Raw genomic sequence first — 11,488 nt, 5'->3', positions numbered from 1 at the left:
ACCCTTCCTGTGTTTTAGGTTCGGGCTAATGGTTCTTTCTTTAAGGTTTGGGGCATCCAGCAGTTTGGATAGTCGGCCATTAGTATATCTTCTGGGCAGCGCAGAGAGCGGAATGCAGGCCCGGCGGGTGCACCTTGGGTTTTCAGGAGGTGGATGTCTTTTGGAGATGGATCCGAGGACTCAGGTGGTCACAACTCCTTCCAGAGGTGGTCCATATAGGGTTGCACTCTAGGTGCTCGGTGATATTACGCGGGCGGCAATGACCTTTGTCTGTTACGTTTGGCAGAGCTTTCAGGGAGATGGTATTAGTGTGGTCGGCGGTTATCCCCTGGGTGGTTTGGCATGGGGCCAGGGACGCGGAGGCGTTGGAAAAATGCAGGCAGACAGTAAATTCCCGCATTTCCCTTTTCGTACAATCTCGAGGGGGTATCATAGTTTGTCACCGTCAGCTGGAGGGTGACATTCGGTCTTTAATGAGATCTGATGGCGTCCACCACTCGGATATCGGTTTAGAAATTTTTCTTTCTGGCCTGCAGGATGAAATTGAGCAGGCCATGTTCCTGCTGGGTGGTGGTCGGAGCCCCGTTTAGGAGAATGGTTCTCCTCCATGGCAGCATTGAGTACAGCAGAGATATGGTGGTAGCAGTTGGCGGACTTGCCCGCTGGGAGTCCAGCGGCTGGCATACCGCTCTGATGAATACAGTTTAGTAAGGTTTGCAGCAGTGCCCCTCCAGCATACCACATGTGCAGGGCACGGCAGTGTCACGCTATTCTGCACCTCGTTTGCCTGGGCAAACTGAGTCACACAGGAGAGGAACTGCTCCGTGTCCTTCATCAAGAAATCGAATCCTGGCTTTCTCCGCTACAACTCAAAATTGGAAACCATGGTGACCGACAACGGGAAGAACATGGTGTCAGCTCTGCATCAAGGAGGGCTAAGCCATGCGCCCTTCATGGCACACTTGTTCAATTTGGTTGTCCAGCAGTTCCTGAAGTCTTCCACCCATCTGCAAGACATCCTAAAAATGGGCAGGAAACTTTCCATGCACTTCAGCCACTCTTACACCACAAAGCACACCCTTTTTGAGCTGCAGCAGCAGAACGGCATCCCCCAACATAGGCTGATATGCGACATTTCCACCCATTGGAATTCCACCCTCCATATGTTAGACCGACTATACGAACAGAGAAAGGCCCTCAACGATTTCTTGATGATCCAAGCGGACAGGAGTACTCCCCTGTGTAACTTCAATGTCAGACAGTGGCAGCTCATGCGTGACACCTGCCGTTTGCTCAGGCCCTTTGAGGAGGCCACGTTATTTGTCAGTCGAAATGGGGATCATTCTAAATTAAAGGTATTATATCTACTATAAATGAAAAAATAAATGGGCCTGACGCACGTTTGATCAAAAATGTGCGCAAAGAGCTTCTATTTTTTCATTTATAGTAGGTCTAATACCACTTTAATTTAGAATGATCCCAATTTCTCAGTTCTATTGTTTGCATGTGAAATGTTGTGCAGCCATGCTTTTATTAGTTCTCTGTATGATTGCTTTATGGATATGCACCTGTGACCATGAATGTGCTAGTCTAAATATTCTTGTAGTTATTTGTCAGTCTCCAGGACTACGGGATGAACAATTTCATGCCACTGCTTCATGTCCTGGAACAGATGCTGGTAAATCTGGCTGGTCAGGGGACAGGAGACGTGGCGCCTAGATCTCACGGCCACATGAGCCCTGTGGGGACTGAACTGGAGCAGGACATTGTAGCACAAGCAATGTGTAGCGAAATGGGTGGTTTTTCTACACAGGTGACAGGAGAGGAGGAGCAGGCAGAGAAGCTACAGAGAGATGAGGAAGACGAGGCAGAGAATCCAGACACACCGTGGCAGTATGCAGTGCAGATGGAGGCAGGGAGTCCCTCCGAGTCACTTGCACAAATGGACCGATGCATGCTCACTTGCTTGTGTAGTGGCAGACTAATTGTCACCATTCGGCCAAGGGATGACTTCTGGCTCTCCACCTTGTTGGACCCTTGCTACTGGTCCAAAATGGGGGCCTTTTTCACACCCGCTGAGACGGAGGGCAAACTGAACAAGCAGTTCCAGCTCCATCAGCAGCAACTTGAGTCTAGAGATGAGCAGCTTTCTTCACCCGCCTAGTGAAGAAACTACTCACCAGCAGCAGCAGCTGGACCTGGAGCAGGACCTGAACCAGCAGGTGGTGGCATACTTGGACAGTACCCTGCCACCCCACGTTGAAAATCCGCTGGACTACTGGGCAGCTAAACTGGATTTCAGTTTGCCCTGGAAAAGCTGTCCTGCCTGGCAAGTAGTGTGGCATCAGAGTGGGTTTAGTGCTGCGGGGGCCATAGTTATCCCAAGAAGAACTCGCCTGTCCACCCAAAATGTGGAGAGATTGACCTTTGTCAAGAAGAATCAGGCATGGATCCGCCAGGATTTCCACCCACCAATGCCTGATGCATCAGACTAGATCAGGGATGGCCAACCTGCGGCTCTCCAGCTATTGTAAAACTACAACTCCCACCATGCCCTGCTGTAGGCTGATAGCTGTAGGCATGCTGGTAGTTGTAGTTTTGCAACAGCTGGAGAGCCTCAGGTTGGCCATCCCTGGACTAGATCATCCATGGTGCAGCACCAACACTTTCACAAAAGAGACCGGTTTCTTCTGGCTACCTGCCTCAGCTACTATTCTGATGCTGCCACACTTTTGATGCCAAGTGCTTCTTCTTTCATCCACCATTTTCAGCTACTACTCGTATTGCCACACACCTCCACGGGTCACTCTGTGGTCTTCTGATGCTGCTACCACCTCCACACTATGTCATCTTGCCACTCTGTGGTCTCCTGATGCTGCCGCCACCTCCACACTGTCATTGTGCCACTCTGTGGTCTCCTGATGCTGCCGCGACCTCCACACTGTCATTGTGCCGCTCTGTGGTCTCCTCACGCTGCTTCCACCTCACCACTATGTCATAGGGCCACTCTGTGGACTTCTCATACTGTTCCCACCCTCCCCACTTCATGACTGGCTGACATCATCATATATTTGACCCTTCCTCTGATCTGTCAGAAGGAAGGAAAAATGAGACACACAACGGATCCTGTCTGTATAGCAGCTGTAAGGCCTGTATGGTCCCATCAGAATTGGCTTATGATTTGGTAGCCAAAAGCAGGAGAGGGTGCAAAACACAGAAGACATACAAATATTCCATTCACGTGGCATCTCTGTTTTAGATCAACTCCTGTTTTTTTTTTCTTTAGCAATACTGATGGATTACTGACCATATGCTGACCGGATGCTCAACCGACAGGATCTGTTTTTTCGGGGTTATTGTTCTGACGGATCAGAGGGAGGGAAAAATAATCAGTGACGTCAACACAAACCCACTGCTGACACCCTCTCCACTCTGTCGGGGGGGGGGGGGGGGGTCTCTACTTGTATAAGTGTTTAAAAGGAGTGCGCTTCTTCTTGGCGCTAACATCGACCTGTAAGGCTGAGTTCATACTTGAGTTATTTGGTCAGTTTTGGCCCCGTGACTGACCTAATAAGTGAGGTGAGCAGTGATTCTAAGAAAGACGCCTGTCATCTGCATGTCATACTGACTCACTGTATTATATCACCACCACAGCAGACTCCCTATGCGTGTTACTGCAAGGCACAGTGTTCTACACCACTATACAGGCTCTCTGCAGCCGGGAAATAGACGTTTTTTTACACGATTCGCCGCAAATAAATTCGGATCGATCCAAATTTCAAATTCACTCATCTCTATATATGATCCCTGACTATATGATCCCTGACTACAAGATCTCTATCTACCTGAGAACTGACTACATGATCTCTGATTACATGATCCCTGACTACATGATCCCTGACTATATGATCTCGGTCTTCCTGATACTTGACTGTATGAGCCCTGACTACTTGATCTCTGTCTACATGATCCCTGACTACATGATTTCTGACTACTTGATCTCTGACTACATGATCCCTGACTACTTAATCTCTGTCTACATGACCCCTAATTACATGATCTCTGATTACATTATTTCTGACTACATGATCACTGACTACATGATCTCTGACTACATGATCCCTGACTACATGATCCCTGGCTACATGATCACTGACTACATGATCCCTGACTACATGATTCCTGACTATATGATCCCTGACTACATGATCACTGACTACATGATCTCTGACTATATGATCTCGGTCTTCCTGATCCTTGACTATATGATCCCTGACTACATGATCTCTGACATCCTGATCCCTGACTAGGAGATCTCTATCTACATGATCTCTGACTACCTGATTCCTGACTACATGATCTCTGATGACATGATCTCTGACTATATGATCTCAGTCTTCCTGATACTTGACTATATGAGCCCTGACTACTTGATCTCTGTCTACATGACCCCTGATTACATGATCCCTGACTACAGGGCCAGTTTCCCAGAAGTGGAGTCCCAGATAGAAGCCTGGTTCCCAGCAGCACAGAGTATTTCAGTAGGCAAATAAGCAGTAAATCTTTGTACATAAATATCTGCATAGTAAAATGTCTGTATTAAGATATCCACAGCAGAAGCGCAGCATGTCAGACTGGTGCAGGAGCCATTTACTCACTTCCGTGAATTCCTAGGGATATTTTTCATCCATTACATAGTAAACCCTGGAACCAGTGTTATTATATAAGTAGTACAATAAATGGTTAATATCAGCGCTCCACCTCCTCAGCTTATGATTAAATCTATGTCAGGGGCGCAATCTGTACCTATAAAAACGTAGACCGTATATAGCACAAAGTGGCACCCACGTATACTGTAGTGTAGTATAATATATCACATACAGTGCTGGCCACCCTGGTGATGGCATCGAGGTCAGAGAGTGAGACTCCATTGACTTTTGGGAAATGAATACATCCAGAGCTGCATTCAAAATTCTGCTGCATTAGCTGGATCTCTCAATGCATCGTCGCCCTCTGCTGGTCCATTTTCTGTACAGAGCAGCCAGTTCTGTGGGGCATTGTGGGAGTTGTAGTTTTTCCAGCAGACAATATGCAACGCGCTTCAGTAGAAATAGATGTAGCTGTGCTGACGGGTCCCAACATTCAGCCAGCAGAATTCTGAATGCAGCTCTGGATGTGACTGGAGGATAAGTCAAGATTAGCACAAGGTAAAGCAAAGTAAGCATAATACAGAGGTTTAACCTGTAAAATGCTGTTGGAGCTCCCCTTCAAGGTGACCCTGATTTATAAATATTGAAGACTGTACATTAGAGATATTGACTCTATAAAGACCAAGAACATACAGTCCTAAATCCATGTCCAACCTTTGGACTGTGCTCTACATCATTGTCTACCGTAGTCCACTCCATCCAAATCCACATCTCCACAAGTAGAAACCTCCAAAGACGTCATGACCTATATGGCAGTATAACAGTACACCCCATACAATCTCTCTTCTTCATTTGGAAAGCCAAAACTCCTCACTCCGGGGTCTGGGAGTCCTCCACAATGTTCCCGAGGGTCCGTGATTGGAAAACGAACGCTGCCATCTGATAGCCAGCCTCCATCACAGTGGTCCAGATTGAAGAACTTCCATGCTGCGTAAAGATGCCCGACCTTGGCTATCTCAGCTTTACGAACGCGGCAGGCAGTGGAAGCTTCTTGGAAGGTCATCGGGCCATGGACAAAGTAGACATGACCTACAAAATATATCAGAAGACTGTGGTGATGCAGTTAATAGAGCTCCTCCTAAATACTTATGTTTTTTTTGGCTTAATATAATTATAAGGAAACACTGACGCGTTTCGGGCTACTTGAAGTGCATCAACTATTCACTCTCTTTCTGCCTTTACACTTTAGAGAAGGTGAGATGTCCAGCGCTGATGTTCTCCTCAGTGAATGGTGATCACAGCTGATGCACTTCGCTCTGCGAGGGCAGTGTGGCCCACAACGCCTGAGGGTCACCATGTTTGGATTTTGTGTATTGTCTTCGAAAAGAGTTATTGGTTATATAGTGCAATGTTACCTTGCTTTCATTGTCCCTCCACTTACTCCGTTCCCTTTCACACGGGCGAGTTTTCCGTGCGGGTGCGATGCGTGCGGTGAACGCACTGCACCCGCACTGAATCCTGACCCATTCATTTCTATGGGACTGTGCACACGAGCGGTGATTTTCACGCATCACTTGTGCGTTGCGTGAAAATCGCAGCATGCTCCTCTTTGTGCGTTTTTCACGTAACGCAGGCCCTATAGAAATGAATGGGGTTGCGTGAAAATCGCAAGCATCCGCAAGCAAGTGCGGATGCGGTGCGATTTTCACGCATGGGTTCTAGGTGACAGTCTATTCACTGTATTATTTTCCCTTATAACATGGTTATAAGGGAAAATAATAACATTCTGAATACAGAATGCTAAGTACAAGAGGGCTGGAAGGGTTAAAAATAATAAAAAAGTTAACTCACCTTCTCCTCTTGTTCGGGTAGATGCCGGTCCCTTCTTTACTAGCTGTGGGCTGAAGGACCTGTGGTGATGTCAGATCACATGCTCCATCACCATTGTGATGGAACATGTGATTGGAGCATGTGATCTGACGTCACCTCAGGTCATTCAGCCCACAGCTAGTAAAGAAGGGACCGGCATCTACCCGAACAAGAGGAGAAGGTGAGTTAACTTTTTTATTATTTTTAACCCTTCCAGCACTATTATACTAAGCATTCTGTATTCAGAATGCTATTATTTTCCCTTGTAACCATGTTATAAGGGAAAATAATACAATCTTCAGAACATCAATCCCAAGCCCGAACTTCTGTGAAGAAGTTCGGGTTTGGGTACCAAACATGCGCGATTTTTCTCACGCGAGTGCAAAACGCATTACAATGTTTTGCACTCGCGCAGAAAAATCGCGCATTTTCCCGCAACGCACCCGCCTCTTATCCGGGCAAAAAACATGACGCCCGTGTGAAAGAGGCCTAAGAGTAAGAGCAGAAGAATGTAGGATCCCTCTATCCTTGAGGAGAGCACTCCATTCCCTCCAAGGTGGAATCAGCAAGCCCATCTACAGTTTTGCACAGACAACAGTCCATATCTAACCATTGTATTGTAGACCACACAGAAATTCTAGACCCAGAAATGTGGGCTACATTAGCTATGCTCCCCTTCTGGGGGGATGGATAGCAATTACAGAGTCATCATGATTTCCATACCCCTATCTCTACTTCTAGGCACCATCATACAGGAGGTGCTCTAGCTGTACCTTTAAGAGCTGAGGTGAAGCAGAAGGCATCATATCTGTCCTTTAGTTTGTCTTTGGGGCCATAGCTGCGTATGCCTGGAGGTAAGTTGCCCCCACATGGCTCCCGGGTGACAATGACTGGGTAATGAACAGTCCCTTCGAGGAGCCAACCTGCGTTGCACCAGTCGAGGCCATCGGTCCAAGCTATGAAGAAGACATGCGAGTCATATGTCATATACTGGTCTATTACATACATGAGAAGATGGCACCACAATACCTTGGTAGAGCTGAGAGTAGGAGGCCAGTCGGCCATCTTGTTCTTCACAAGCTTGATGAGCCTCGATGTAGTTATAGAGATAGCGCCCCTTTTTGGACTGATATGGAAAGACGACCCCTAAAGTAAGGAGAAAACTTTTTTTCTAACGCCATCTGATGACACAACAGAACTTCATTACTATATCTTATAAATGAGCTCAAAGGGGAACTCCACAAAATCTTATAATTACCCAAATACTTAGCTATTGTCTTACTGGCTTTCTAATAGAGACATTTGGAATTATTTTGCAGACTCTTGTATTTTTTTTAATGTTGACAACCAATCACTTTTCAGGAAATTGAATGAGAGGTTGTCATAGACCCGCCCCCAGATAAAAAAAATCTCTTGTTAAAAGTTCCTGTAATATAATATGGACACGATCAAAGACTAGAAAGTTATTTATATTTTGATAATTTACTATACCTCTCTTATTATCCCTGAAACCAGGACATTTTGTTTGGTTGGAGACCCCCTTTATGAAGATATTCATACAAGAATTGGGGGTTGTCAGCCAGCTTTGGTGGACTTATAAATGCCAATATTAGCTAATACTATCCCCAAATTATGAAGCCTTACCTTCCAACTCTAGAGATAGAGTCAAGCTCTGGTCCTCCAGGCCATTGACCAGTTCACACTTGTATCTTCCTTCATCTTCTAAGGTCACATTGGTGATTATGAGAGAAGCATCTAGTCTATGACTTCTCCTCAGCCTCGTTCGACCCCTCAGCTTGTCGTAATTCTTATGGTGCTGACCATTAGTGATGACGATCAGGTTTTCCAGGGGGTCTTCAGGATTGACCTTGCTCCACTTGACTTTATAGCTCCTTGGCCTTCGTCTCATGATACAGGGGAGGGTGACATTGGCTCCCCGGGTGCTATGGACAACATTGTGGATGGGATTCAGGAGATAATGAGTCCCTGCAGTGAAGTCTAGGGGAGAGAAGATTTAAGATTACGATTCCACCCACTTGAAATTGGCTTTAAACAGGGTATATGGGGCAACGGAAGAAGTTCTCAACTGGGTTCTCCCTCAAGACCTTGTCTGTCTATATGAAAGCCCAGCCTTATGGAAAGGAGATGGGATCTAATGAACACCAAGTCCTCCTGTACCAGGTGTGATAGTGTCACCCCGCACCAAAAAGGGTCCTCCACGGTTCTCCCATCCAGCACCATTAAAATAACCCACGCATTTCAGGAGCAGTCATTTGATTTGGAGAATTGGTGGAGATTTCCGATGACAGATTCCCATGACGGAGGGTGGAATGCCCCTTTAACTAATTCTAAGATGATTTACGCTCAGTTCCCCTTTATTTCTAGTTACAGTAAGCCCACAGTATATTCCTCCCACCATTTCAGCAGAATGCGCCCTATATATCAGAAGACCTTGGTTCCGGTTGCCGCTGCGATAGACGCTGTGGTCCTGGAAGGAACCCGAGCCAAAGAGTAGGAGAATAAGAATGTAGGATCCCTCCATTCCTGCGGAGAGCACTGGATCTGAGAGCAACAAGACATGACTCAGGAGGATGATGATGATGTGTATCTAATAATCGTATGCCTGATACTGTCTGCTGAGCTGTGTATCTAATAATCTTATGCCTGATACTGTCTGCTAAGCTATGTATCTAATCCTATCATGTGTAATACTGTCTGCTGAGCTGTGTATCTAATCCTATCATGTGTAATACTATCTGCTGAGCTGTGTATCTAATCCTATCCTGTGTGATACTGCCTGCTGAGCTGTGTATCTAATCCTTGCTGAGCTGTGTATCTAATCCTATCCTGTGTGATACTGTCTGCTGAGCGGTGTATCTAATCCTATCCTGTGTGATACTGTCTGCTGAGTGTGTATCTAATCCTATCCTGTGTGATACTGTCTGCTGAGTGTGTATCTAATCCTATCCTGTGTGATACTGTCTGCTGAGCTGTGTATCTAATCCTATCCTGTGTGATACTGTCTGCTGAGCTGTGTATCTAATCCTATCCTGTGTGATACTGCCTGCTGAGCTGTGTATCTAATCCTATCCTGTGTGATACTGTCTGCTGAGCTGTGTATCTAAGCCTGTCCTGTGTTATACTGCCTGCTGAGCTGTGTATCTAATCCTATCCTGTGTGATACTGTCTGCTGAGCCGTGTATCTAATCCTGTCCTGTGTGATGCTGTCTGCTGAGCTGTGTATCTAATCCTATCCTGTGTGATACTGACTGCTGAGCTGTGTATCTAATCCTATCCTGTGTGATACTGTCTGCTGAGCTGTGTATCTAATCCTATCCTGTGTGATACTGTCTGCTGAGCTGTGTATCTAATCCTATCCTGTGTGATACTGTCTGCTGAGCTGTGTATCTAATCCTATCCTGTGTGATACTGTCTGCTGAGCTGTGTATCTAATCCTATCATGTGTGATGCTGACTGCTGAGCTGTGTATCTAATCCTATCCTGTGTGATACTGTCTGCTGAGCTGTGTATCTAATCCTATCCTGTGTGATACTGTCTGCTGAGCTGTGTATCTAATCCTATCATGTGTGATGCTGACTGCTGAGCTGTGTATCTAATCCTATCCTGTGTGATACTGTCTGCTGAGCTGTGTATCTAATCCTATCCTGTGTGATACTGTCTGCTGAGCTGTGTATCTAATCCCCCAGGTGTGGTCACCTCATCAGAAGACCATTCTCCTGCAGTGGACAGGATGACGCCCGGCTCTCCGTCCTGCCGATGTCCAGCGTGTCCTCTCCGCTGCCCTTCTGCCCTGTGGTCAGTAAACATTTTGTGTGCCTGTCGGCCGCTTCCCCTGTGAGGTGGTGACAATGGCGGGGGGGACAATGTGGCTTTGTCCTGGCCGGGACGTCTCGTCAATGCCTGGACTGTCTGCATCCTCGGAGGAGAAATGTCAGCATGTGGCTGGAGGATCTGGACACCCAGACCAGAATGGAGCCCAGTGTTCCCAGTAACCTTTGGACGCGTCGTTCCCATCTGGCACCTGCATAAGGTCCCCCAACTCCGAGACTCACATTGCCTCAGAACCTCTGTGTTTGAGTTGCTTACCATTTTCAAGATGTCTGCTTCCTGTCAGTGAATGGAGAAAAAAAAACCCTATGCAGACCTCTAATACTTCTCACAGCAGAGGGTTTGTTACAGTTGTTCCTCAGTCAGGTAGCTAAATAGCCTGTATACCTTTACTTGCACTGATACATTGTAACAAAGCCTCAGTCAAGGTAAGAGCTTGTCTGTAGCTCATGGTAGACTCGCTTGACTGGATGCAGGGCCGGCCTTTGGGGTGGGCGGGCTGTGCGGCCGCACAGGGCGCCATAGCAACAGGGGCGCCAGCGGCCGACAGCTCGCAGTGTAATATGCGGCAGGCGAGCGAGCTGGCGGCGGCGGCTGGGCACAGGGAGATGAGCGCTTCCATTGTGGAAGCGCTCATCTCCAGTCATCTGTATCGCCGTCCTCAGGACAGCGATACAGATGCCTGCCTGTGCTGCGGCAGGGAAGGGAGAGGCGTGTCCCTTTCCCTTCCTCTGATAGGCTGCCGGCACTAGACCGGCAGCCTATCAGAGGCCGGCGCAGGCGGCGCGATGACGTCATCGCGCCGCCTGAGCCATACAGCGTGGGACACAGGCCAGAAGAGGCCTGCATCGCATCACTGACATGGAGGTAAGTATGTGTTTTTTTTTATTTATTTTTATTATGTACAATACTATTACTGGCAAAGGGGGGGCTGTTATTACTGGCAAAGGGGGGGCTGTTATTACTGGCAAAGGGGGGGCTGTTATTACTGGCAAAGGGGGGCTGTTATTACTGGCAAAGGGGGGGCTGTTATTACTGGCAAAGGGGGGCTTAGGGGGGGGCTGTTATTACTGGCGGGGGCTGTTATTACTGGCGGGGGCTGTTATTACTGCACAGAGGGG

General features: G+C 47.3%; 1 protein-coding gene across 1 annotated transcript; it reads right to left on the bottom strand.

The window, feature by feature from the left end:
• Positions 1-4,698: 4,698 nt before the first annotated feature.
• Positions 4,699-10,310, bottom strand: LOC122922364 (hyaluronan and proteoglycan link protein 2-like). Its single transcript, XM_044272952.1, has 6 exons — positions 10,236-10,310; positions 8,970-9,080; positions 8,163-8,516; positions 7,548-7,664; positions 7,292-7,474; positions 4,699-5,738 (listed from the first exon to the last, which is right to left on the bottom strand). The coding sequence occupies exons 2-6, from the start codon at positions 9,058-9,060 to the stop codon at positions 5,455-5,457; spliced, it is 1,029 nt and encodes a 342-aa protein (XP_044128887.1). The 5' UTR covers positions 9,061-9,080; positions 10,236-10,310; the 3' UTR covers positions 4,699-5,454.
• Between the last annotated feature and the right edge of the window lie 1,178 nt (positions 10,311-11,488).

The sequence above is a fragment of the Bufo gargarizans genome, unplaced genomic scaffold, assembly GCF_014858855.1.
Source record: "Bufo gargarizans isolate SCDJY-AF-19 unplaced genomic scaffold, ASM1485885v1 fragScaff_scaffold_286_pilon, whole genome shotgun sequence".
NCBI lineage: Eukaryota > Metazoa > Chordata > Amphibia > Anura > Bufonidae > Bufo > Bufo gargarizans.
The sequence above is the reverse complement of the archived record's forward strand: the minus strand, read 5'-3'. Positions and strand labels throughout refer to the sequence as shown.

Excerpts from the sequence above, each read along its gene's own strand:
- LOC122922364 (XM_044272952.1), bottom strand. The coding sequence starts at position 9,060 with ATGGAGGGATCCTACATTCTTATTCTCCTACTCTTTGGCTCGGGTTCC. Across the intron at positions 7,665-8,162 it reads TCTATCTCTAGAGTTGGAAG|GGGTCGTCTTTCCATATCAG; the intron begins GTAAGGCTTCAT and ends TCCTTACTTTAG. Across the intron at positions 7,475-7,547 it reads CTACTCTCAGCTCTACCAAG|CTTGGACCGATGGCCTCGAC; the intron begins GTATTGTGGTGC and ends TCTTCTTCATAG.